The sequence below is a fragment of the Rhea pennata genome, chromosome 25 (assembly GCF_028389875.1).
Source record: "Rhea pennata isolate bPtePen1 chromosome 25, bPtePen1.pri, whole genome shotgun sequence".
In the NCBI taxonomy this organism is placed as follows: Eukaryota; Metazoa; Chordata; class Aves; order Rheiformes; family Rheidae; genus Rhea; species Rhea pennata.
The window spans coordinates 5353875-5379758 of NC_084687.1; the positions used below are offsets into that span (position 1 = coordinate 5353875).

At 40.6% G+C, this 25884-nt stretch overlaps 2 protein-coding genes across 4 annotated transcripts in view; both read right to left on the bottom strand.

Annotated features, from left to right (window-relative positions):
* Window positions 1-1097: 1097 nt before the first annotated feature.
* Window positions 1098-12602, bottom strand: RBBP5 (RB binding protein 5, histone lysine methyltransferase complex subunit). 3 transcript variants are annotated; one of them, XR_009960750.1, is made up of 15 exons: window positions 12547-12602; window positions 12346-12371; window positions 12063-12235; window positions 11443-11583; window positions 10664-10826; window positions 9964-10073; window positions 9658-9777; window positions 9265-9418; window positions 9085-9156; window positions 8375-8492; window positions 7835-7904; window positions 6920-7149; window positions 5805-5999; window positions 4299-4398; window positions 1098-3000 (listed from the first exon to the last, which is right to left on the bottom strand). XR_009960750.1 is itself a non-coding variant. In XM_062595140.1 (14 exons), exons 1-14 carry the CDS (start codon window positions 12563-12565, stop codon window positions 2972-2974), a joined length of 1617 nt encoding a protein of 538 aa, XP_062451124.1. In that variant the 5' UTR covers window positions 12566-12602; the 3' UTR covers window positions 1098-2971. The 3 variants fall into 3 exon arrangements, 2 of the variants coding, with proteins under 2 accessions (XP_062451124.1, XP_062451123.1); XM_062595140.1 differs by lacking the exon at window positions 4299-4398 and having other exon boundaries at window positions 1098-2997; XM_062595139.1 differs by lacking the exon at window positions 4299-4398.
* Window positions 12603-13110: 508 nt separating this feature from the next.
* DSTYK (dual serine/threonine and tyrosine protein kinase) overlaps window positions 13111-25884 on the bottom strand; it is a 28343-nt gene continuing 15569 nt past the window's right edge. Inside the window, exons 4-13 of the mRNA XM_062595144.1 lie at window positions 23766-24040; window positions 23276-23359; window positions 22359-22535; window positions 21943-22072; window positions 21532-21688; window positions 20666-20798; window positions 19891-20004; window positions 19267-19381; window positions 18116-18250; window positions 13111-17036 (exon numbers count right to left, since the gene is read on the bottom strand). Of these exons, the coding sequence (XP_062451128.1) occupies window positions 16849-17036; window positions 18116-18250; window positions 19267-19381; window positions 19891-20004; window positions 20666-20798; window positions 21532-21688; window positions 21943-22072; window positions 22359-22535; window positions 23276-23359; window positions 23766-24040 (1508 nt within the window). The 3' untranslated portion in view covers window positions 13111-16848. The remainder of the gene's footprint in view (window positions 17037-18115; window positions 18251-19266; window positions 19382-19890; window positions 20005-20665; window positions 20799-21531; window positions 21689-21942; window positions 22073-22358; window positions 22536-23275; window positions 23360-23765; window positions 24041-25884) is intronic.

The following is a 25884-nucleotide window of genomic DNA, read 5'->3' on the forward strand; positions in this document are numbered from 1 at the left end:
AACTAAAAATGAGATGGGTAATCATTACGGGAACTTTTAATGTAACATTGTCAGCACAAGGAAATCATAACTACTTACACAATACCTGTACAGTTCTGTCCTATGTTTGCATATCCCAAAAACGAAAGTACTCCCCAAATTACCAAGATCACAAAAACAAGATTTTGACTTCAGTGCCATCAGACTGCCTAGAGATCAAAGGCAAAACGAAGAATATGTTATCACTGATGATTTCCATATCTATGCAGGCCTCAGGCAAGTCCCTTGCGTCTCTGTGAGCCCACGTTCCCCAGGAAAGCGGTGCTGATGTCACAGACCAGAACACGGCCAAAAAACTCCTTACGTGACCCCGGAGAAAAGAACACCCAGAACTCCCAAAGCCTGCAGCCAAACTAGGGCCTCCGAGATGAGGACGTCAGCATAGAAGTGTGTTATTAGGCTCCTGACACTCAGCCTTTCTGCGGCAAAAGGGAGTCAACGGCATTGACCTCACGGCATCGCTTAAAGGAGCTGCGAGCTTATGTCCCGCGCTCTGCACCTAGCGCAGCGACTGACTCCACAGGGCCATTCTCAGAGCCACAACCCTTAGGTTCCCACTGATGTATTGATGTATTTGTAAAACAGTAACCACTTGTATGCTGCCATTGCTGTAGAATGAATGAAGAGAAACTTCCTAATATAATTTACTAAGTACTCAAGTGTCTCAAAAGAATAATGCACTACAAAAAGTTCTTTATATATATATATATATATATAAAATAAGGGCTTCTGAAGATATATTTATTTTTCACATTCAATCCCAACATTCAACAGTAACGTACTCTACACCCAGCACACTTTGTGTTCAGTTCTTCTTTTACCATGTCTTGTCTCAGTTTCTGGGTTGCACTCAGGTATACAGGACTTTTACTGTACTAGAGATTTACTCCTGTCTATTGAGGAATGTCATCAAGCAAACGCCGCACTATAAAAGACACCCCAGTTGCAGTGAAAGCGCTCTATTTTTGTGTTTGCACTGTGGCTGTACTGTAGGATTCCTAGACATTATCACAACATAAACAATCACTGATATATGGAAAAGCCAAGACTTGCCCATCAACTTTAGGAAATAAAACATACCTCTTTATTTACAAACACAAGAACTAACATCACTGCTATATACTACCGACAAGCCTGTATCTGACAAATATTGTACAAAACTACAGATATCAAAAAATAAAAGATGGAAGGAAATAAACCAAGGACATATACACTGTACAGAGAAGTTTTAACAGAAGTGAAAGCTGGAGCCTGTGGCAACTTGTACGCTTAAAAGAATCTTGAGAACCATTGCCTGTGCATCTTTAAAGCTTAGATTGGGCTCAGACACACCACAAATGGATGGATTTGACATTAACAGTGTTCCACAAAGTTGTGAGTTGTCCTAGAAGCAAAAAGGACAAGGAAGACTAACATCATTCACCACAGGAATTAATTTCATCAAAAGAAGCAGGCCACTGTACCAAAGCCATAAATGAAAATATTTTTTTAAAAAAGTTCTGATTTAAAATGTCTGCTCTCTTTCCATATTTAAATCTCATGCAACTACTGTATATGTACAACTGCAAATTAATAAATATCTTTATGACTCTTCTTCTTGGCTGCAGCAGGATATTTTGAAAAATTAAACATACAGTCGTAATTTATATAATTATGTCTGGGAAAAATTTGAAAGTAATTGCCTGGGAACTACAAAAACATCTACAAATCAAGGGGCATTAAAGAACAGAGATCTTCTTTTAACAGGCTTTTGGTTCAGTACGTACGGGATCGAGAAATTGTCTCTTTCCATTTCCAGAAGGAAAACGTTACACAGGTTATTGAGAGAAAAAAAAATCAAAGCACTGTTGGGAATAAGCTGCTAGCAGTCATCTTTCATCTATTCTTGATCCGCAAGTGTAAAGAAAATAAGCGTTTTAAAAACTCAAGATCTGTATGTTGTTTTATACTCAGGCTGTTATTCTCATCTTTTTCAAGTCTTAGATGAGAAGCTGGAAAACTACTGTTTGAACTAGGATAAATATTGGCTCTGTTTCTTCTCTAACTGCCAGCACACATCAGCTAAGGAGGAAACCAGTTACTTCTAGTAGAGCACATAACAGGAAAGAGACAGAATAAAACATCTGCAAGACAGAAAGAAAGTGCCAGCACAACCTTTCATATTACTGTCTAGAAGACAGTCTATATAAACTTTGAGTCTTTCATCTAGAGCTACTTTCTCTTGTTCATTTTCCCAAAAGCAGATTCATCCTTCTTGTCTAAAATAGTCACAATATTACAATTTATTCTTTGTAGACTTCAGAGGGTGTCCTGATTCTTCACGAAATCTCTATCCACTTAAGATTAAATCAAACCTGGCGCATAATCAGCAGCAGTGTTTCACTGGGCATGTCAGCATAGCAGACATCACACTGAGCTAACAGAAAAGCTGATAAGGTAATGCAGCTGGTATAGAAGGAGCACAATTACAACTCACTGAAATGAAAACTAACAGCAAAGAAATGGAAGTTTGGAGGATATACAATCATACAGCATCGGGAATAAAAACACACTTTGGGTATTCTTCCATCCAGGAACAAAAAATGCTTAGAAGTCAATGGTTGAGAAGCTCTGGAGTGGCAGTGTTGGGTACCAGCTCATTTTAGAAAGAGTTACACATGTCAACATGAAGGTAGTCAGTCCAATTAGTCTCTTTGCGAATCACATGACCTGAGAGTCAGCATCTTACACTGTTCGATGAAGAGGCAGTTAAGAAGGAATGAAGGCCGTTTCCTCTTCTATAATTCATTTCTTATAAAAGTCACTCCCTGAATCCATGAACAATCAGGCTGCTGTATTAAAGTCAGTCCATTCTGACTGAGTGCTTCCATCTATTTTCCCACATTATGGTGCCAATATAGGAAAGAATACAGGAAGATAAAGAAGAGTGTCTTCATAACAATTCTGAGATTGCACCACCTGCTAAAGAGATCAAAAACAGGTGAAAAATAAATCATCAAGCTCATAAACAGATGTTACCAGAAACCAGAGACTACCAAATATGGTAGCACTTCCAGAAAAAAAATGAAAGAACAGGATTTTCCAGATAAAGCCATTCTTTTCAGATCAAGATATAATCAACAAGGTACTATCTAAGGCAAATTAAGATCTCCAGTATTTCTGCATTTGTATTTGAGGGCACAGACAAGGTAGCTGAGGAACTCTGAGTTATTAGGACTCATTAGGTCCTCTGAAGTCAACAGTATGGAAGTAGAAAGGAGCACACTAATGGATCTTACTGAGAGACAGAAGTGCAGCATAACAATATTAATTATCTGTCTATAGCTCAACCAAGCTATAGAACAGTTATGGAAAACACCCTTAAGTGCTTACAGACATCAAAGATTAAAAAAAAATTAAGAGCTCTGCCCTCTCCAATAGACAGGTAAAGTAAACTGGGAACCTGAGTTTAATCTCAACTAGTTTGTTCACAAGAAAAAAAGAAATTTCCATTTTACCCTGTCCAAAAAAACAAAAGTAATTCCACTGGCATAGACATGCACATCCCAAGCTCAGCAGCAGTTAACAAGTGAAATTCCATTGTCATCAAATTCCATAGTCCAACAGCAAGTTGGACTACATCACTATAAATGCATGAGATCACACACAAAAACCTCCCAAACAGGACTTTACATGGATGTGCAAAAAAAATAAGAAAAGAGTCTGTCTTGAATACTACGTCATTTAAGGATGCCAGGGAAAATGGGATTAATATTTGTCCTGCAGCTCTATAGAAAAGACTGATGTAATAGTGATTACAAGCTTCAAGAAGAAATTACAGAGATCTATCTACAAAGAAAGATCAAGCAAATTAGTGAAACAAGTTAAAAATAAAATTACATAGAGTAAAAAAAAAAAAATCGCTCTTAAAACCACTGATGTGAAAACAGACTTTTTACACTGCTGCCTAAACACAAAAGTTGAAATGTCCAGTTTTTCTTAAAAGCAAATAATCACTGAAATTTGTTTTTGGAAGCCGCATTGTAAGTGATAAAAGAAAGCAATTAACAGGCCTACTGATGAAACTAACAGTTATGCTCATGCAGTCTTCAAACCAGTCTGGTTCATCCCACATGACACAATAGGGCAGTCAGGATGCAGAACAGAAGCCAGCAAAGACATCTGAGCATCTTCAGGATCCAGATATCTGTTACTATTATACTGTTAATTTAAAACATACTGGATGGTCTACAATTATTTGAGAAATCAAAGAGAATTACCCTGTCTGGCAAATCTGACACTAGACGTAATCAACACCTCCTGGACTTGGAACAAGGTTTGAAGATCTTTTTGACTAGTATCTGTTTTAATTTCTGGATTCTGCAAGGTGCAATATGTCAAAGGATTAAATGGAAACCCAGAAAACAACAACTACATTTTGCCCTGTAGCAACAAGTTTCTTTTATCATGTCCCCTTTTTAGGCAAATTATCAATACCAGTAAAAGCAACATAACAGGAGCAGAGCAGGAAGGACAATGAGCAAGGTGGGTAACATAGGAACAGCAGTGAGGGAAGGAAGGGGCAAGGCAGTGGGGGGAGAAATCAATTCTGTACAGCCTAAAATCCACAGCAGCAGCTGCTGAGTTCAAGGAAATGCAAAATTTGATATATTAATTACATCATGCCTTTGAAACTGCTTATATGTCAATCCCAAGTTCTTTTCTACAACCTAAAATAAAAAAACGGAGTCTACATTCTTTTATTCAAACATATTTCCTTTACCACATCTGAATGAACTTTTTCCAAATAACAAGCTCATGTAGCAAATGAGAGACATGGGAAACACTTGCTGTCAGCTGAGAACCAATCTTCCTTTGAAATGTTAATTTTGGACCCCAACACAGGTGACTCAAATAGTCTTGATATAGTACGAAAAACAAAACATGACCAGAAAGATGTAGAAAAGATTACCAAAACCTAAATTCATTTATGGGAACTGTACTCTCTGGAATTTAACTGACACTGCTGCATAGCTAGAAATGAACATTCAGATCCTGAACTTTATCTCTGGGTCTGTTTAATCAAATAGACCATTAGAGGCACTCAATCTTCTTCACAGTCCTTTAAAAGACACTAGGCTTTGCCTAGTGGAAAGTTGCAGGTATGCATTTTGGCAGGAACCCTTTAAAACAGACAATACTCCAATTCGCTGAGGGGAAAAAGAAAACCTTGATTAGCTCATTGAAAACAGACCTAGAGAATAGGAAAAATAAATATCCTCTAAGTCAATGTGCAGTATTTTTATCCCTTAAAACCATAAAGGCCTCCTCCATTTTCTAGTTCCGCTTACAGAACTTTTCTGCTCTTTATCATACCACCTAGTATTAACCACGGCATCAAATGTCATTTTTAGCTTCACAATCCTTCATTATTTTCTTTTTTTTGGCTAAACTCTACCCAGAAAAACTGCATGCTATTAAGAACTTAAGAGCTGACAGAAATTATCTTTTTTTTTTGCTTTTGAAGTAATGCTCAATCTCTATTAAAAATGCTACATGCTCTTTATATGCAAAAACACATGCATAAATATCATTTTTATGAAAAATATTGAAAGCATTTCCACTTAAAAAAAAAAGAAAGAAAATTTTGCCTATCCTTGACAGCAGATAAACATTTAGTGAGCAAGTGCCATTTGGGAAGATAAAATGCTATGACTATATTAAGTCAGAGTCTGTACAAAGCAAGGCCACCAAGCAAGCCAACAACGCTCACGCTGGGTCCTTACCTGCCAAAGGCTGTCCCAGCTCCGCCTGCACTTTACCCTTCGCTGCTCCTTCCAGAGGTAAAGCACCTCTGTCCCCTTTGTAGAGTTTCGGTTTAAATGGAGAATCTTTGTCTTTACCTTTTGATCCTTTAGGCCTGCCTGCTTGCTTCTTCTTGGATTTACCATCTCCCTTCACACCCAGCAGCGGATGGACTTCTGTGGAGAGACAATGTTACCAAAATGACTTATCCCTTTGGACACTTACACCAGCAGTTAGGATCCTTAGAGCATCCAACAGAACAGCTACTTCTCATTTAGTTAGCATCCCATTTTTATATTTAAATCACTTCAAGTCACAGGATGATATTTGTAAAAATAAAATAAATACCATTGCACAGAAGCTGTCAGTTTGGTTTCTAGAAATCAGACAAAAATTCTCCAATCATCTGTCTGGCACCAAGTCCATGACACAGGAATAAACACAGAAGAGGCTAAGCTGGAGATGGCTCAGCCAAACCTAGAGTAAAAATCCAAACCCAAATCCCCAAAAGATGAAAATTAATCCAGACTGAAGAAAGGGTTTCTTTCATGAGAGACTGCAGATTTTGTTGTCTTCACCAGCTTCCAGACAAAACTCAGGGGCATAGATCAGAAACGATTTCTTTCGCTACATTTAATTCTACTCGTGAAACTCTAACAGAACTGGTCTTAAACTGCTAATAATTATACAATACATTATTTCCACTGATTGAGTCTAAAGTTCTAATATTATTTTCATATTCCAGGGACAGGAAAAGTGATGTAGTGAACAAGCTTTTCCTATTAAAAAAAAAAAAGGCTGACAAATTAAAAGACAGACAACATCACAAATTACAGTTTCAGGATGTCTTTATTCATTTCTGGCTTACTAAGTGTCCAAAAAAAAAAAAAAAGAGAGAGAGAGAGAGAGAAAGAAAAAGAACAAAGAAAAAAAATGCAAAGAGTTGGGGACCACCAATGACTATTTTAAGAAATACCCTCACAGGAAAAAGAAAATTAAAGAGTGATCTTCTGAACTCCTGGCCTTCAGACTAGGCAAAGCTAAAAATCATCCCAGGAGCAGAATAGGTATTAATATAATGGCAGCTTCTACTCACCATCATTAGGTACTCCTTGTAGTTCAATGTTGGTGGTTTTGGGCTTCTTCTTTGGTGCCTGAGGTCCATCAGAGGAGGATTGCCTTTTCTTCTCAGAACCTATTCCCTCATCAGTTAAAGAACTCTGAACAGCATCAGGTGGAGGACCATAGGGGTTTTCTTCTGGGTCTTCCACTTCAGGAGCAATGGGCAAGTAAAGCAAAGCCTTTGAGTCCTCCAGTTCTTCATCACTATGGAGAAGACAAAAAAAGTGCCTTAATTATAAACTAAGGTCTTTAGTATCTTTTTTCTTTGTATCTACAAACCAATGCCTGTCTCCACAGGCTGCTGTCACATCCATGCTAAGTAACTGACCAAAGCATTCTGCAGCCTGAGAACCCAATATGAATACTGACCCTATGAGCAAAGAGATTAAGAAGTAAAAATGCTGTGAAGGTAAGAATTTGTAATGCATAGAGCTAGAGCATGCCGCATGTCACAAGAGTGTCATGGTCAGACTGCCAGTGCCATCCTGTGCAAGACTAATGGTGATTAACAGGGACTCTGGGACAAAGAAAGAAAATGAAAACAGTGTCTGAAGTTTCTCAGAGATACCCAGAGAATAAGAAGGAAAGAACAAAGGGACGGGTCTCTTATCGTATGCTCTTCTCTATCCTCTTCCTCCAGACTAAAAACCGAAACCTAAGCCTTGTTTATGCAGCAACTAAGGCAGTGAAACACAGCAATCTCCAGACACAGAGATCTCCAGACACAGAGATACACCTTAGCTTCCACAAATTGCTTTTCATAAAATCCTGCACTTCACTACCCAAAGAACATACAAAAATCCAAACACAAGCTTGTTAAAGTGCACTAGAAACAGAATCTTAACAATACATTTCATATTCCTTTCTTAAACAAAATACATTCTTTCACCTGCTACAGAAGGCAGCAATGGGATCCACACTAGTTACATCCACTTCTTCATCTTCTGCAGCATCAGCACCTGAGAATCAGGGAAACTGAGAATTAAAGACAGTAGGGAAAAGAGAGAGGGGTCTATGGTATGCTGGGAACAATCATCCTTTCTTTGGTTTAGCTATAGCCTTTCACAGTGCATAATTTTTTGGCACCACCAAGTGGCCAAGTTGTGTTGCTACTACTTCAAATCCAGCATTATTTCTCTCGAGAGCAAGCCCATACAGCAATGTTGTATCTATTTACTAAATATATATTAGAAAAGGTCATCATTTTTAAACAATTGTTGAATACCTTTTTTTTTTTAGAAATTGTACTAATTTCAGTATTTCATATATCTTCATTTACCCACTGCTGGTCTGCAATTTAGCAACCTTATATATTACCAGGATCATTAGTTTTAATTTTTAGTATAGCCACATATTTTGACTATAATTACTTGAAAAAAAAAAAGAATTTCTAGTCAGCCACACCTTTGTGATACAGTTTATGCTTTACCTGTTTGTTCTGGTTCACTCTTATCTTCATCTTCAATGTCAAACTCTGATTCCCTCTCTTCATACTCAACATTTTCATCTAGCTCTTTGAAGTCAGGTGCAAAGGCACTCCAGTTTTCCTAAACCACAAATTCAAGAGTAATTTTACCTTATGCAAAGGAACAGCTGCCACAGTGAGGACCTCATGCAATCACGATCTCATTCTGCATCTAAATCTTCCAAGCCACATGCAAGCTCACAAAAAAATCAAGTCCCTTTCAGGTCCACTACCACATAGCAAGTTAGGGAGAGCACAAGTTAGTTCCTTCTACAAATATGGCATTGTAATACTCCTTAAATACTACAGTGTACGTCTTCATTACTCCTAAAAATCAAAGCTCCTTGTTAACGTTTAACCACTGTGTGTCATTCACTCAGGTTTCCCTTATTTAAACGGCACATTCAGAAGGACACCACTCACACACAAAGTATTTCTAATGATGGTAGTAAAAGCTCTCTGCAAAGCTCAACTACATTCAGCAACTGAATTATGAGTTCCCTCCTCACATTCAACCGGACAACAAACATATTTCAGACAGGTGAACCTACAGAACTTGATGAATTGGTATTTAATAAGAATAGTCCTAAAGGATTTCCATATGCCATAATTCAGTCTACTTGGATCGAGACCACTGGATAAGCCTCCTAAGGAGGAGATTTAAAAACACTTACCACTTGATTCTGAGCCCATATAGACACTACACCACTGGAAATAGATGCTATGATCGGTCGGACAGGATGCCACTAGGTTTATTTGAAAGAGAAAAAGAGGAGACGCTTAATTTGTAAATGGAATTAGGAAAACTTAGTTTTTAAAATAACAAGAAACAAAAAAAATATATATATTCTTACTGCTACATCCAAAAGCAGCTCTCCTCTAGTCCCATGGAGGATTTTCACTAGGTTTCCAATACTTTTTTCCCAAATGTACAGGGCATGCTGTCGTGCTGAACCTGCCACTATGTACTCACCATCCCCAGAGAAACAGCACTTCTTCCACGGTGTCCTGCACGTAAAAAAATTTACAGTTCAAAGCGGCTAGCTAAATAAACTTCACAATATGGAGAATGGAGAACTACAGAGTAGGATTGTTCCTCAGGCTGATATTTTATAATCTCCATCCACAAATAATTTCTGAACTTCAAATTAAATTGTGACATACATTTCAAGTTCTTCCACTACACTGAAGGAGATACTGAACCTCCAATAGGGCAAGACAAGCTGACTCATCTTGCTACCTCTTACCTATTAACTAAATCCTGTAGTTTCTGCATTGGTTCAGGCTCCCCATCTCGTCCACAGGTTAAAATTTCACGCCCATCATACACTCTGATTATCCGGTCAGCTGTGTTTATCAAAAAGCAGCTGTAGGAAAAAGGGCACAGAACATTCATTGCATTGAAAGTCTATGAAATCAAAAATATATACAGATATATCAGAATATGTTCCATTAAAGAATTGAGGCCTTTTTAAAGCTTTCTATACTTTATCAATCCACTTTATAGCTTTCATTTTGTCTATAGGCACCACTTGACAGATGAGGTAAGTCACCTTCCTTTCCGAGCAAATTCAATTGATTTAATAGCCGTGGTGTTGCTGGTTCCAGTTGTCACTCTGAAGGAAGCAACAAGATCCTGAGTATCTGTTTTTAAGACCAAGATCTGCAGATTAAGGAAAGAGAAGGCAATCAATATCTTCATTATGATTCATTCTCCTTCTAGCACCTTTCGCATCACTACTAACCAGGCCAACAGCAACCTGAGCAACCTAAACCAGAACAGCTGGGATTCTGCAACTATAGTTTCTACTTCTAGAAACTCATACAAGCAGTTCTGCCATCTTATAACTATCAGTGAAATACATAGGACCATTTTTTGACAGATCATGGCTTAAATTAGCAGACACATATTGTTCTGAACCCCTCTGACAAAACTTCCTTTCAAAGTACGTGTATGCTTATGTACAAGTAAAATCAAGTATAGCAGCAACAGAAAGACCTAACTCACACAAAGAATTATAAACTACCAATCTTGAAAGATGAAATGAGATGCTTTACACAGAAAGATCCTATCTACACAATATCATTTATTCAGGAGGCACTCAGGAAAACCTTATTTGTACATTAAAACAAAAAAAATGTAACCTAAAAATGACAATCATCTTCGGAGGAAAAAAATAAATAAAAAAGAAGTAGTAGCAGTAATCTAAACTCTTCCATCCAGCAGTGTCATCTGCTCAGTGTAAGTCTCACCTTCCCCTTGGCATTGCCTGTATAAATGTATTCCCCTCGTCTGTCAAAGGAGGCCACAACATTGAGATCTGAATCATCATCCACAGGTAGAACAACATGTTTGGAGTCAGACAGTGTTAACATCACTGGTGCAGACTTCATGGGACAAACCAAAACTCTGTTTCTGTTAAGCACAAAAAAAAATAGTTATTAGTTTCTTCTATGGATTTTTTTGTTTCACACTTAGAAGTAGAAAAATTCTGAAAAGACTAGCAATTACGATGCTGAAGATTTCTGAAAACTGAGCTTTGCCCAAACTTTGCTGACTTATGATTTTGATCTATCGAAATTTTACTTAGGCAGGCTGTATTAAGGCTGAACAAGATTCCAACAGTTTCTTCTTCTCTTATACTCTTGAGAAATACAGAATATCTCTGTATTTTTCTTATATTCTCAAGTCTTCCATACCTTTATTACAAAATGGCATTAAGCTGGTGCGTAGTTTCATTTTCTCTGTTTTTCTAGAAGCTTTTCCACATTTAAACAAAAACTCGTAAACTCAACAAGACATATACACACATTTTTAAGAATCATCTTTTTGTTTGCTCTCATCCCTTCCTGCTACTTTCATAATAAAAACAGTCACAACAACCAATTAGCATTCTAATCACAAAAAGTGGGTAAACTGAAAGTATCTATTGCATTTAAAAAAATCACTTTGCAAAAACCACCGTAAAATATTGTATAAATCTTAATTACACCAAAAAAAGAGCACTTGACTGTTTTTTCACAGAACTTACTGGTCTCGAGGGTGGTACTGAACTTTCAAGATAGGCGAAGGAAATCGAAATCTCTGGTCACAGTCTCCAGAGAGAACATCCCACTGCGATACAATGTTATCGGTCGAAGCACTCACCAATTTGTGACCATCTCGACTCCAGCTACAGAGACAAGAGGCAACTCAAGTAAAATAAAAATTTTTTTAATGCCAAATGTATACAATCAACAGGGAGTTTAAACAAATTATCAGACTGAATTATCAGGTTAAACTAAATCTGTCAGCCTGAAAAACAGCTCCTTTGAGTTCCAATCTCCCTAAACTCATTAGGCATTTCCAAGCTCTCTTAGAAGAGACTTAAAATATAACCGAGCAATAATGGGATCCTAAAACACAGCTGAGCACCCCTTAACTTGCTTGCATTTCAGCAGTAGGTTCAAACAGATGTTGAGAGCTGTTGGACAGTTATCACAGCATCTGGCCCTCAGCAAACACACACACAGACAGTTTCTAACCACAATCAGAGGAAGCCTTTCGCACTGAGTAGGCACGTTAGGAACTCAGTTATGACTAAAACTTTGAGGTAAGTTGTTCAGTAGGGGAAAGAAAAAAAAAAAAAAAAAAAAAAAAGTCATTCCTCACCATAAAGAGCAGACGGGGTGAATATGCGCGCTGATGATTTTGGCTATACCCCTCGTCAAGAAGTCCCAGATGACGATGCGCCCATCGTTGCAGCCCACAGCGAGCAGGGTGCCCCAGCGGTTGAAGGTGCACGTCAGGGCCATGCTGATGCAGTCCAAGGTGCCATCGGCCTCCTGCGGGGGCGAGAGCCGAGGGGGCCGTCAGGGGACACCACCTCCCTCCCTCCCGGCCGCCCGCGTAGCCTCAGGGCCGGGGCAGCCCCCGCGGCAGGCGGGACATTTACCTCGGGGTAGTTCTGGCCGAAGGACTCTGCAACGAAACGCAAAGACAGGGCTTGAGCCAGGCGCGCTCCGCACCGCCCCCGCCGCCCGCCGCCGCCTCCGGTCACCCCGCGCTCCCGGCCCGCCGCCCGCGCCCCTTCGCCGCCCCGGGAGCTGCGGGCCGCCGCCGCCGCGCTCCCCCGGCCCGAACCGCCGCCACGTACCGAGCAGCTCCAGGTTCATCGCGGCCGCCGTCCCGCTCCCTGCGTCCCTGTCGGCTAAGGACCCCGCCGGGCCTCCGGCTCCCCCCGCGCCGCGCCGCGCCGCGCCGCGCCGCCCCGGCGTTCGCCTGACGAGCCCCCTCGCTGCCCTTCCGTCAGCCCTGCGGCTCGGTGGCGCCCGGCGCAGCGCGGCCCGACCCGGCGCCGCTAATCCCGCGGCGGAGCGAGAGGCGGCGAGCGGCGGCCGCAGCGCCGGGGAGCAGGCAGCGCGGCGGGCAGCCCGCGCGCGTGCGCGGCCGCCGCGGGGCGGAGCCGGGCAGAAGCCGCGGCGGCTCGGGAGAGGTTCCGGGCAGCGCGCGCGCGCGCGGCCCCCGCCGTTGCCTGGAGACGGGCGGGGGCGGCACGAGACCGGACCGGACCGGACCGGGCCGGGCGTCGTTAGCCGTTAACGGCGGCTTTGCAGCGCGGCCGGCCGCGGCCGCCGGAAAGGGCCCGGCCAGAGCCTTAGCTCGCAGGCGGGTCTCGTAGAAACACACGTTACCGGCGGGAAGTGAGCGCCACCACTCGTCTACATAGAAAATCGGTTTATTCGGTCATTCTGGTTATTGCACTTTTTTTTTTCCTATGCTCTTGGTAAGTTTGTTACATTTTCCTATAACACCGTAAATACACATCAGTCCTTTAAAGTAGCACACAAAGCAGCGATACAAAAACCTAAAGGCGTTACGGTGGAGCTGTACGGGTCCTGCGTGTCGCCTGCCCCTCATCACCCAAAATACTACAGTTTCCATCAGTTGCCGTCGCCGAGCCGAGAGCTCACACGGAAAGCACTCAAAGCTAAACAGTAGTGCTAGCTTAAGGCCCCTCCTTTTTCGGAGGGGGGGAGGGAATAGAGGGGGAGTTAACACAGATAGGGTTCAGTTTTCCCCTGAAAACGGGCAGCAATACCTATGAAAAGTTACTTTGTGCAACTTCTTCAAGCTAAAATTAGCATAACCAAGAACGCAGTTGGCTGCTGGAGCGGCTGCTCACCTAGTCCTTGCACGCATCGGCGCAAGGATCTTCCTCAGCTCGCAGCAGGATAGAGGGGAAGAGCGAACCAGCCCCCCACCCCAACAGGTAACGTTGATGTCTGCTGCCCAGGCAGATCAGCAAGTCCTTTAGTGTAATTAATAAAATCCTCTGAATTAAGGTAAGTATTTGGTCCTTTAACCCACCCATTAAGTGTCCTGCAGGTCCAGATACACTTCTCAGTTGGCAGCAAGATACAGTGAGCAACAACAGTTCAGCACAGTCTGGAGAGCTTTGGCAGCCTGACAATTTATCATCACTGGATTTAGAGAGCATTTTCTCCCAGTTCACCTCACTAAGTATAGTGTTCACAAGAAAAGAGTGTAGCAGAGGTGTTGCTGTCTTAAAGCTGGGAACAGGGTAAGTCCTAACTGTACAGTAACTTACTAGCACCTTTCAAGTCTATAATTTAACCTTGCAGCTGTATCTTCTGCTTCCTACACATCATCTAGGGACTCTATCGAAGCACCAGCTACAACCACTTGAGCAGTGGCAGCATGTAAACCTCACAGTAACCTTTGTAAACAATGCTTTTTTCAAATCATTGTAAGCCTGAACTCCACACAGGCATCTTAAAAAGGGATGGGTGTACAGGAAGGGGGAGGGTAAGACTTATTCATCAGTGTTCACAGAAATCAGCCTCAGCCTAAGAGATTTAGCTTGTGTTGTTTAAGTGATAGTTAGCATGACATTACTGTAACAGCACTCAATGATGTGTCCATACACAACAGAAGCTAGTCCAGTACTGATTACACTTGATAAGCTGTATAATGCTTAAGATATGGGTACCTTTTTAAAAGCCTTATTAAAGTACACTTTAACAAACATCTTCAGTAGATTAAGGTTACAAAGGTAGCCTCATTTCAATGAGGAATAGCTACTCAGTCCAACTGCACAAGGTTAACGTATTTGAGTTACTGCTTCACAATTTGCCATCTAACTCCATATGGATGTCTGTGGTTACAGTTTATGGAATCTTTTAATAAAACTATAGTTGATTCACCTTGTTTTCCTTGCTCTAACAAGGAAGAATCCCCACTAGTTTTAAAGGATTATGAAATCTCTGAAAACAAATCTAGTCAGGAAGACCTTATACCTAATAAGGAAAAAAATGCAGAGAAGCAGCTGTACTTAGTTGGGGAAAACCTGGAGATCTACGATGCTGCACATGCAAAGAGACGAACCAAACAGAAACAAGACATCAAGGTAGCTACACATAACATTAAAAAGGCACCAGATAAGTGTCTGGAAATAGCTACATAGGAAAAGCTATACAAGACTTTTGGAATTGCATATACAGAGATTTAAGTTTTATTCATACATGTATTATTTACACAAACTATTAATTGCAAGAGACTGACCTTGATTCTCCCAGTTTTAAATAAGGTTACTAGCCACCACACAGAGTAACCGGAGTTAATACTGTTAATGTCATTGGTGGCATGAATGTACACACCAAGGCAGTGAAACACCTAACTCTACTTTGGAAAAGTATTTGTTCTTCTGTGCATGTGGTTCGCAGTTGCTGCACTTTCAGCTGGAGTAGCTGGAGAAGCTACTATTTGTGTAGAACTATACCGTTAATGCCATTACAGGCCAGAAAAATGCCCACATGTGCAGGTAAATAAAAAGTTTGTTTTTTTGTTTTTTTTTTTTAAAAAGCATTAATTCAGTTTATTGCACAAAGAAAAGAAGGTTGAAGCTAAACTAACACTGCAGGGTTATTTATCCCTTTCCTTTGTTCAAGCTGTTTAACAGGCAGACTATTGGTTGTAATTTTGCTGTATGCCAGCCAATAAATTCCAGCAACAAGGTGCAGTAATTCCACATGCCTGCACAATTTTGGACACAGCATGCTAGCTTTCCTGCCCATCGCTCACAGCTGGGAGGAACAACAAACTCAGGGAGAAACTTGCCAACTCAGTATTTCCTCATGTATTAAACAAGGTGTATGCTATTTCAATCTCCACCCCGTTGGTATGTTACGTTAAGATCAACCTTGCCCCAGAAATGCCAACGAGGAGACAAGGGTATTTTCAGAAGTAGCCCTCTTCACAAGGACACCTGGACCAGCCCAACCTATGCCTTCCTTACAAAGGATTTTCCTCCCTCCCATCCCCATTTTATTCTTTTCGATGCAGCCAAAATAGAGATCCCAAAGTGAAGCAATCGGATGAATGGACACAGCCACAATACACAGCTACTGAAGAATGAATGACCTGTTTCCCTCGAGTATGCTCTCACTGAGCATGTGACTTTTAAAAAACTGAAGAAACCTTATTTTTTAAAAATGTCTGTCAATAGTTAGCACAATTTAAAACTGTCATTGCTTTTACAACTAATTCACAAACCAAATTTAGTTAAAATGAATTGGCTTTTTCCCCACAGACAGTCATTAGTGGTAATGACTTTGTTTCTGTATTATAATATGTAATCTTTGAGCAGTCTTACCATCTTACCAGAATACTGTAGTAAAGGTCAGGTTTGTTCAGACTTCTAGTAACTATTATGAAGCAGAATTACCACAAAAGAGCTTGTTTACAGAAGTAAGAGATAAAGAATACGTAAGAGCTAAATAGCTTATAACTTGGGGTATTTTCACTGCATTGGAACAGTGGATAATTCCCCCTTAGGTAAAACATGGAAGCTTTGCTCCTGTCAATGTAAACATTTTGAGTGTTGGAATAAGCTAATACAAATAGACATTCCTATCCTCTACCCCCTTCTAGCCTAGGGCCTCTGCTTTCCTCTCCCACTGCACTATAATCGGTGCCAATCTATAAGTGACCGGGATAGCTGTGTATAGACTGAAGGCCACCAGGACCATCAGTTAATGAGAAGAGAGCTTTTGTTTCAACCACCGAGTAAAGACTGTCAGGATCAACTCCCAACAACTCAGATGCTACCTGAAACACAGGATGATTTTCTTTGATTGGAGTTTGTGGGATTGGCAAAAATCCCCCTCAGTCCAAGGGCATGGATTTTCTATCTTATTTGTTCAACTCTAATAAAAGCTGCAGCAGGGTAACTAGCATCAATGGGGTATACCAAGGGAGATTGCTCTGGCCACTACTCAAGATGGAACGTCCCCAGGGTCTCACCTCTATGAGCAATCTTTGGATTGCTATTACCTGTCCCACTCATGTTAGCCACAAACAGCTACATCTGAAGAAGCCATCTGCACAGTTAGGGGTTCAGAATTCTCTCAATTAAAAATTCTTCTGTGCTTCCTTTTCAAGTAGAGTCATCCAACCCTTTATTTGGGTGCTCAGAGCTTGACTTGCAGAGCCTGTCCATGATCCCCTGCAGCATAGGTTGAACGATCCCCAAGAGAGGGCGCTGGGAGGAGTCTCCATCCCAGCAAGCTTCCATCAGCTGCCAGCATTCCTCATCAAACACTGGAAGACGCTCTGGGCGAACTCCTGGAAGATGGAGAGGGACCTTGTTAACATCAATATGCCTCAGATAGGATAGAAACTTAGTCTTATGTTTGTTACTTTGGTGCAAACTGAAATGACCTGCAACAACTGCCTGGGGTCTCACACTATCAATAAAGCTTTTCCTACAGCAACACTGTAAGCTGTCTTTGAAAGCTATTAGAAATCTGCATTGCTGAAGTTAATCAGCAGACCATGCAAACTTCCAAAGGATAGCTAACACATTTAGTTTCACTGGTGTCTCCTCTTTGCACCTACTTGGGACCAAAAATGGGTACATCCTCCCATTTAAAATGCAAACAAACACTCTGAAAACTCCGTACCCCTCCCACTCCCACCCTCACCCTTCAGTATGGTGCTTTTGGGAGCAAGTTTAACATGAGAACAAGTAATGAGTGTAGGCCTTCCAACCAAATACAAGACTCACTCATCTGGGTTAATCTTTTTCACATGAGAAGGGGAGAGATTATATGGACAGGAACTTGGGACAAAGTAGTAAAGCATTCTGATATCTTAACCCTTCATGCTGCATCACGGTATCACAAAACACAGGACTGATTAAAACTACTTAGGCATAAAATAACTTTATTTTTCATAAAACAGGAAGTAACTATCACTCTTTTCTACTCAACATCCAGCCCAATGACAGCTTCCCAGTATGCTGCATATTAAGCACTTGAACATAAAGATCCCTATGGCCTCCAGAAACTGCAAGGGATTAAGCATTCTTTAGAGGATCACGCCATAGCTGACTGGTTCTACAATGTGTTTTACATCATAAGTGTTGCATAACTTCAGCTGGTTTAAGTGTCGCATTAGCACAGTTCCTACAACACTCCAGGAAGGAGGTGGTTAACTGAAAGCTATTTTTCATCCCTGACAATTTATTAGGTTTTTAGAGTATGTCGAAGTTTAACTAAATGAACATTAATCTTTAGACAGTTAGTTGAAAAATACAAAACGTAGTTTTACCTTTCAGTTAAAAGAAGATAAAAAACTGATTTCCTTATCTGCTCTCAATTTTTACTCAAGCACATAGTATCACCCAACAGAGTTCAATGTACCTCTTCTAACATTGTTCCAAAGGTGGTCTTTGCTTGCACATCTCTCAAACGCTTCTGGTAACTTCACATGTCCCGAACAAATGTACCAAAACAGAATACCAAATGCATAAACATCCACTGAATTATCATACTTTCCTGTGGCAAATAAATATATTTGATTAGCATGGCAAACATTTTCATCACCAGAAACTAAGCAGTCTGAAGACTAGTTTCAGCATACGAAGTCCTCAAACTAAAATCTCAACTTTGCTGACAGAAAGTAAGGCTTGTCTGGAGCCTAGCAACATATCAGGAATTATTGCCAAATTGGAGAGATAAAGTTAAGAACTTCAATTCCCAGAGAATTTACACACTTAAGTTTGTATCAGTGGTTCCCAAATGGAGATTCATGGATTGCTGCTAGCCTCAGAGGCCAGGTACATTTCAAAGTTTGGCAATTACTAGTTTACAGCAAATTCTCCCACTGAATTCAAGAAATAAGTAAGCCCAACAAGTGCACAAAGATTAAGCCAATGCTTACTTCTTTGTAAGATTAAGGTCTAGCCTCCTAGTCATGGGTATTTCACTGTTAGTAATGAGAATCAATTGCATAATATTTTCTAAATTAAACACAAACAGGTTTGCTGCAATTTGATCACAACCTTGTCAAAGCAGGGACAACATCTCAAATACTCCAAAAAGACTTAAATACCGTATGGACCTCTGAGTGCTATTGTAAGATGCTTGCACAGGAGAAATGTTTCATGTTTAGAGAGATAACCTGCCAGAAGCATTGAATATGGTCTACATGTTAGTAACAATCCAAAACTCTTTATTTGAATTGATATAAAAAACACAGGGGATCCTTTCTGAAGTATTTGCTGATGAAGGCCCCGTACTTCCAGCTTTCCAATAGCTCATAATTTAAGCTTTCCAATTACTCAAGAATATTAATTATTTCAGCAAAGCTTATGAGTTCCACAGTTCACTCATCTTACAAGCGAGTAAAGATATGAGACTTAAAATACAGGAAAAGCAATACAAGTGTGCACTATAATCAGTCTTCTGAATTTATTTTTCCCATCACAAGCAAATTGAAGTATTAGTTCAAAGTAACGGCCTTCAAAACTGAAGCCAGAGTGAGGCATAAGGGATTGAATCAACAAGCATACCTGTAAAGAGCTCAGGAGCCATGTGAATGGGTGTGCCCACAATGCTGCCAGACATCATGGCTTCCGGTTTACAGAACCCCAAGTCAGTGATTTTGCCTCGATTCTTTTTGTCAAGCTGTAGAATCATTCATACAGAGACAGTTGATAATCGTATTTTTCAGCTTCATTATCCCTTTTTAATATTAAGGTTTAAAACATAGGTTATTTGAAGAGCTCAGCATTTGTTCTTAAAAAAGTTGCTCTGATGACTTGGCTGCTACTTGGACACTTCACCAGTTAGGCTCAGTAACGAGGCAGGTCTTCACTTGTCTTCTACATATAGGGTGTGGTTTAGTTTAACAGGACTAGGAACTGGAAATCCTACTTGTAGTTCAAGCTACCTTCAAGAGAAATCATTTGACTGCTCTCTTCCCACTAGGTTTTGTGGGAAGCTGAGCTAGGGAAGCCTCAATGCAAGGCTATTTTTTGTAAATACCACTGAACGCTGAAGAGAACCTGCTTCTAATGCATCACAAGTGAAAGTTTCTACATAAGGAAGGCTATTACTTTACTTATATCATGTTTCTCTTTCTCACTAAAAAGATCTGATTAGACTTCAGAATTAGCCAGATACAAGTTCCTTACCAAGACATTTTTAAGTTTGATATCCCGGTGCACAAGTCCTTGACTGTGAAGATAACGGATTCCCTCAACCACATCCAAGGCAATCTGTAATCGTGTTTCTAATTCTAGCCCAGCCTGGAGAGTAAACAAACACAAATTTAATCCTGCAAGTGGAAATGACTTATCTAAGGGATTTCCTTACCCTTCTTCACCAAGCAATACTGAAAACAAAAGCAATTAAATCCTGCAAAGCTATCCTTCCAGAGAGTTACTAGGCAACAGAGGATACTCAGCAGGAGCTGCTCTTATACTTTTCTACTGTACCAGTTTTACTAGATTAAGAACTAGTAGTCTGTTTACTATTTCTGAAGAGTAGCAAGTATGCTGCTGTAGCCCCAGTACATTTCAGAAGTTTCCACTGAAGTAAACAGGCCTGACAGTTTGGTGAAAGCTGTAAGGAGTAGGTGGACAGGAAAGTTAACAGCAAAACCATGTCACTTCCAATAACGGAGTGATCCAAATTGTTCCAGCCCACTAGTTAACAAAGGGACACTCACCCTTGTGCCAACATGGGCTAGCTTACACGCGGCACACAGCACTGAAGCACTCCAGAAAGGAGACCTGCACTACAGCAAAAAGCATATCTGCGTTCAGTGTATGGATTCTCCCCCTTCAGAATAGGGAGATGGCTGAGAGCACTGCCACAACATCTCACACTTCCTCAGTGTAATCTAGCTTCATTTCATATCTGGATATACTTTTTTTTTTTTTTTTTTAGTATTTAGATTCTCGTTACCTTTAGTCCTGTATAGAGGTCTCTGTGCAACCGTTCCATTATCAACAGGACAGCAATGCTGGAACCTCCTCCATAGCCATAATCTATTACAGAACCATGGAGATGTACTAGCCGCTCATGTGTCTGTAGAGACCTTGAGAAAGTTCAGCACAGAAAATCAGTGATTTTTATATCCTTTCCTCCACCTCAGGCCAGGCCTAACCTTGTAAAGGAAAAAACTGCCCAATCAGCACCACATTAGTACAACAATACTGACACACTATGCCAGTCCTAACTGCATACCATATAGTATAAAAACTCCACACCACAGTTCTAGGGTCTACATATATTTTATCTGATCCAACTAAATTCAATTTAATAAAAAAGCTTAAAGGTTACAGTGCAAAAGTAATACTTCAGTGTTTCAGTCTTGTGTACTGCAGCACTTGCAACCATTTACTCAAGACTAAGTTTTCTGCTGTGTAGACCCATTGTTTTCTTTTGTGAATTCTAAGAGAAGATAAAATCAGACTGGAAAAGGAGAGACAAATCAACACAAAAACCAGGGGATGAAGAGCTGCTTGCTACTAATTTTAATTTATTCTGCAAAATAGCAAGTATTTGAACAGTGTACATAAGAGGGGAATCAGATTAAGACAAGAAAGGGCTTGCCTACCTACCACTGTCTGCTATATTTCTGCAATGGCACTAGCAAGTTGTCTTGTCTTTCCTAGCAGTGGCAGCCTAGCATTTGGTTAAGCCAGCTCACTGAGTGCAGAGTAGAACTGTGCAGAGCAAAATTTACCTCTGCAAACACAAAGTGTTCATTTGCAGCAATGAAGTTAAGCAAATTCATGTAGAGTGAGAAAAGCACTTACAATACATACCTCATATAGTGAAACTCAAGTGCAAGGTCATTCCAGTGTTTCTCATCCGGAGGAACAACAGATTTCAGTGCACATGGGAAATGCCCTCCCCAGCTGTCACACAGATACACCACGCCATACTGTCCTCGGCCCAGCTCACGGCCCAACTTTGGCTTGCCTGCAAGGCACAACATTAATGTGGTCAGAAATTAAAACATCTTCCTTCCTATTATATGAGCGGCACACTATCAGGCTGGCAGCCTGCTCCTTTTCATGGGCCAGCAGCTGCACAACTCAAGATACTCAATATGAATCAAATGGAGATTTACTGAAGTAGTTTACTGTAAAGCAAACCCCTTCTTTCTCCTTCACACTGACTTCTTCCAAAGGAGGAAGAGAAGATACTTAAGAGAACATCAAGACAATGCTCACCATGTAAGAGCACATCCTGGAGGGACCTGCTCTCCAGCGAGAGACGTGCTAGCCGAGGAGCGTGATCTTTCCGCACCTTCAGCCACAGGTCTTCAGTTTTCTCTAGCCTGCCAGAATGGCCATCTTCTAACTAGAAAAAAAATACATCATATATACATGGTCATCCTGCATGGTCTAAATCCACGGTGCTAGGGAGTTCAGTGTCTTTGCACAACTAGAGTGGAGATTCTGCTCACTCATCCCTAGTTTAAAAATGGAATTTTGTATTAAGGAACTCTCATCAGCTCTTCCACCTCTACCCACACTGAGCAGCACTAACAGCATGGACTGCTCTTTTACCTATCTCTGCTATCCAAAAAACATTGTTCCCAGAGTGGTAACATACAAAATATTATTTCCCTCTTTACAGCACTCACCTGTCGTAGAGAAGCTGCAAAAGCCTCATGGGAACTATTTAGCCTGGTCCGGAATTGGCTGCAAATGCTCTTGGCTAACTTGGATGCACTGAGGCTCTCAATTGCATCCTGAGCAACTTTCCTCTTCCAGTCACTGGTGATGGCAGGTGGGCTGACCCACGTAATCCGCTGAATTATCTAGCAAAACAGGGAACAGAATTAAGGCACTAGAACAAAACAAACAAATGGTCAATCACATCATTCAGACTCCTTAGATACTTTCCTGTAATAATATATATTCATCTTCTTGCAGAATTGAGTTAAATAATTACCTTAAAATACTGTTCTAGAGCTGTTGATCACAACATTGTTGTACACATACAAAATATTTAAAGAGATCCAATTCTGAATACCTACTCAGTTTATTCTTGAAAGGAATATCAAAAGGCTGAAGGCAGTTAAAGGTCATCAACACCTCTAACAGCAGAAACTTCAAAGTTGAATGCTTTAAGAGCCAGAAAGTTATGACAGAGACCCGAGGAAACCTGGTTTCCTCTAGAGACAGCACAGTGAAGAGATCTGAACCAAACTACATTACAAAAAAAACAGAATTCTCCAAAATGCAGACAGAACAGCTTCAAAGTACTGGTCTCTATCCCTTTGCTGTCTCAGGAGAGAAGGGGTTGGGGGCAGGGGGAACAACAACAAAAAAAACCCCACACACTAAATAGGTACTTGCTTTAAATTAATTACTTCCATGTTCAAGAACAAATTACACAGCCAGCCACAATGCTGAGTGAGAAAGCTACAACTGCCCAATGCACGCACCCAGAGGTGGTTTAGAGGGCAGCAGTGAGTATTCATATTATCCTTTGTTCCAAAAACAATCACACTGTACAATGACCCCTCCAAAAAGCAAGGGATAAAGATGCCCATACCTGTTTGATCTGTTCCCACAGCATCCTGGTTACTGTTGAGCCAGAGTGAAAAGTGACTTCAACATGATAGGCTGCATTTAGTATCTGAAAAGCAGGGGAGAGATGAGAGTACAGGAACTGTGCAAATCAGCTGCTATAAAATTTACTAGACATCTTGCCTCTGCTAATGACCAAAGGACACCACAAAACACTCCATGATTCACCTGATCTAGTTTATCTATTTTATTATACTCACAGGTGTATCTAGGCTGTAATTTGATTACTTTATGCAGATTTAGAAAGGACAAGCAACAGGCCTTCAAGTGACAGGCTAGGAATAAGACTGATGTTTCCAAATGTTATCATCTCCCTTAACAACATCAGACCCACAGGTACCCCAGAGTCATTGCATTCCTCTGATTTCACTAGACATCTCAGTTTCCTCCCACCCTTGTTGCATCAGGATAACGACAATTAAGAATAGTCTAGACAACCATTCAAGCCATCATACCTGTTTGAGATAATTGCTTGTGATGTGTACAGAAGCATCCTTCGACTTCTCCAAACTCCTTGCAGTATGTACTGAAACATCCCAAGACTCCTCCAGGCTCTTCAGACATCTCTCCAGCGTCCCTACAAAGCTCTCTCGCAGATAGTCCACTGAACTAATTAACTTGTTGGCAACTGCTTGGTTTAGTCGAGAAATAATCAATTCCTGGATTTGTTTAATACAACACTTTATGTCCTTGGAACTAACTGGTTCCCCATTCTCAGGAATTATGATGTCTGCATAGAGGAAAAGAAAAAAGCATCTTGTGTACTTCATAAACATCACAGTTGCATCACTGGCTACTGAGAGCTGCTTTAAATGGTTTGCAAAGCAGCAACAGCATAGCATCAGTCAGCACAGCTTCTGCTCCAAAGGCTCTTCTGCTATACTTCCTTCAGAAGTTCACTGCCTGTTTTGGACCCAGTTGATGTAACCGGAGTCCAACATGGATCCTAAGCTATACAAACAAACCTCTGAGCAACAGAAGAATCCATATTCTGACTACTTTCAAAGGACTAAATTTTTGCCAGTTCACACATCTGACTCCACAATGCCAGTTTTATTGGAAGTCCAGAATGCAATCCTAGAGAGCTTGAGTAGGTTTAGAATTCCATGACAGAAAGTACTAAACCACTGAAGTAACTCCAGGCTCCATATATGTTCTTTGGAGCACAAGTCTGCTAAAGCAAGCTAAAATACACATCCAACCAAGGTAGAAAACGTGCTAATGCTTGCTTCTGTTCACTGGTGCTTGGATTTAAGGGATAGCAAGCTCTAACACCTGACGAACTCTCTACAAGCATTCAGCAGCCACTACAGGTTTACACTAGCACCGTGATTAGAAGTTAACTATTGTCTTGAAAATTAAAGGGCAGTTACTGGAGCACAGAGCTGTCTTTCCATGTAAAGTAGCACAGATCAGGAAACTCTTCCAAGCCAAGCTGTAATCCATAAGTACTGCTGGTTGTTGAATGTTATTAGAAGGTAATGTCACAGCCGAGCAGATTATTTGAAATTTATTTCTGGTGCCTTGGAAAAGTTGATTAGCACCTTGTATTTTTAAGCACTGAGCAAGTCACAGCTCATGTTCAGTAATCTGTCTGAACAGTAATAGAGTACAGCTAGGAGCAGAAGACCTTGTCTCTGGATTTTGGCCAAAGACAGTCTAGCTTATTTAAAACAAATCCAGCGATCAGCAGATGGCATTAGATCCTCAAAGAGGGGAAAAAAAGCAAGAAATTCTCTTTCCTTTAGGATATTATTTTCACAAACTAAGAGCCAATAAGATGTAACATTTTGTGAGTGATATTTTTGTTGTTTTATATATATGTGCATACACACAGATACATACACGTATATACATATATATGTTGGTGTGCATATGATGCACTTAACGCAAGCTCTTTATGAAGACTACATTTCAAGTGGCCATTACAAAGGAAACATCTCAAGAAACAGGAAAAATCCTTTCCATGCCCACCTGCAGAAGCAAAAACATGCAGTTCCTCTTCTGCAGGAGAGTAAGCCTAATTGATCACTCCTCCTCTTCACCCCAGGAAATAACATTCCATTTTGAAATTGGGAGGAAATAAGTCAGGACAAACTTATTTTTTATGTAGAGTTTTAGCCCTTTTGATGCTTCAGAAGAACACTCCACTTGCAATTAAATAATTTCCTCTAAACCTTTAGCCTAAATTCCAATTTTATTTTAAGGAGAAAAACCTTTCCATGTCAGCCCAGAGAACTGCATTTCAGTTTCAAGACTCCTTTGAACAGAAAGGATTGTGAAGGTAAATCCCTACCTAGCAAAGAGCTGTAGAGAATCAACCTACTAATAATTACTTTGATTTTTATGATAGACCATGTATTCCTGCAGACAAGATTTAGATAGCATCTCACCCTTCATGCGGTTTACACACCCTTCTCTATTCTTCTAGCTTCTGTGTTCCTGGAAGTTCTGGTACTAAAAAGCGCAATGAGAATCCCCACTTCTCCCCCAAAACAAGCACCAAATGCCAAGCACAGGCTTTTGCTGTTTAAGAGTCCTGTCTACCCAAAAGGATTTCATTTTCAGGAGGTT

Coding starts and splice junctions, on each gene's coding strand:
- RBBP5 (XM_062595139.1), bottom strand. Junction 12,236..12,345: donor TCGGCCAGAACTACCCCGAG/GTAAATGTCCCG, acceptor TCGCCCCCGCAG/GAGGCCGATGGCACCTTGGA. Junction 7,150..7,834: donor ATTGCTGCCTTCTGTAGCAG/GTGAAAGAATGT, acceptor TCTTCTCCATAG/TGATGAAGAACTGGAGGACT.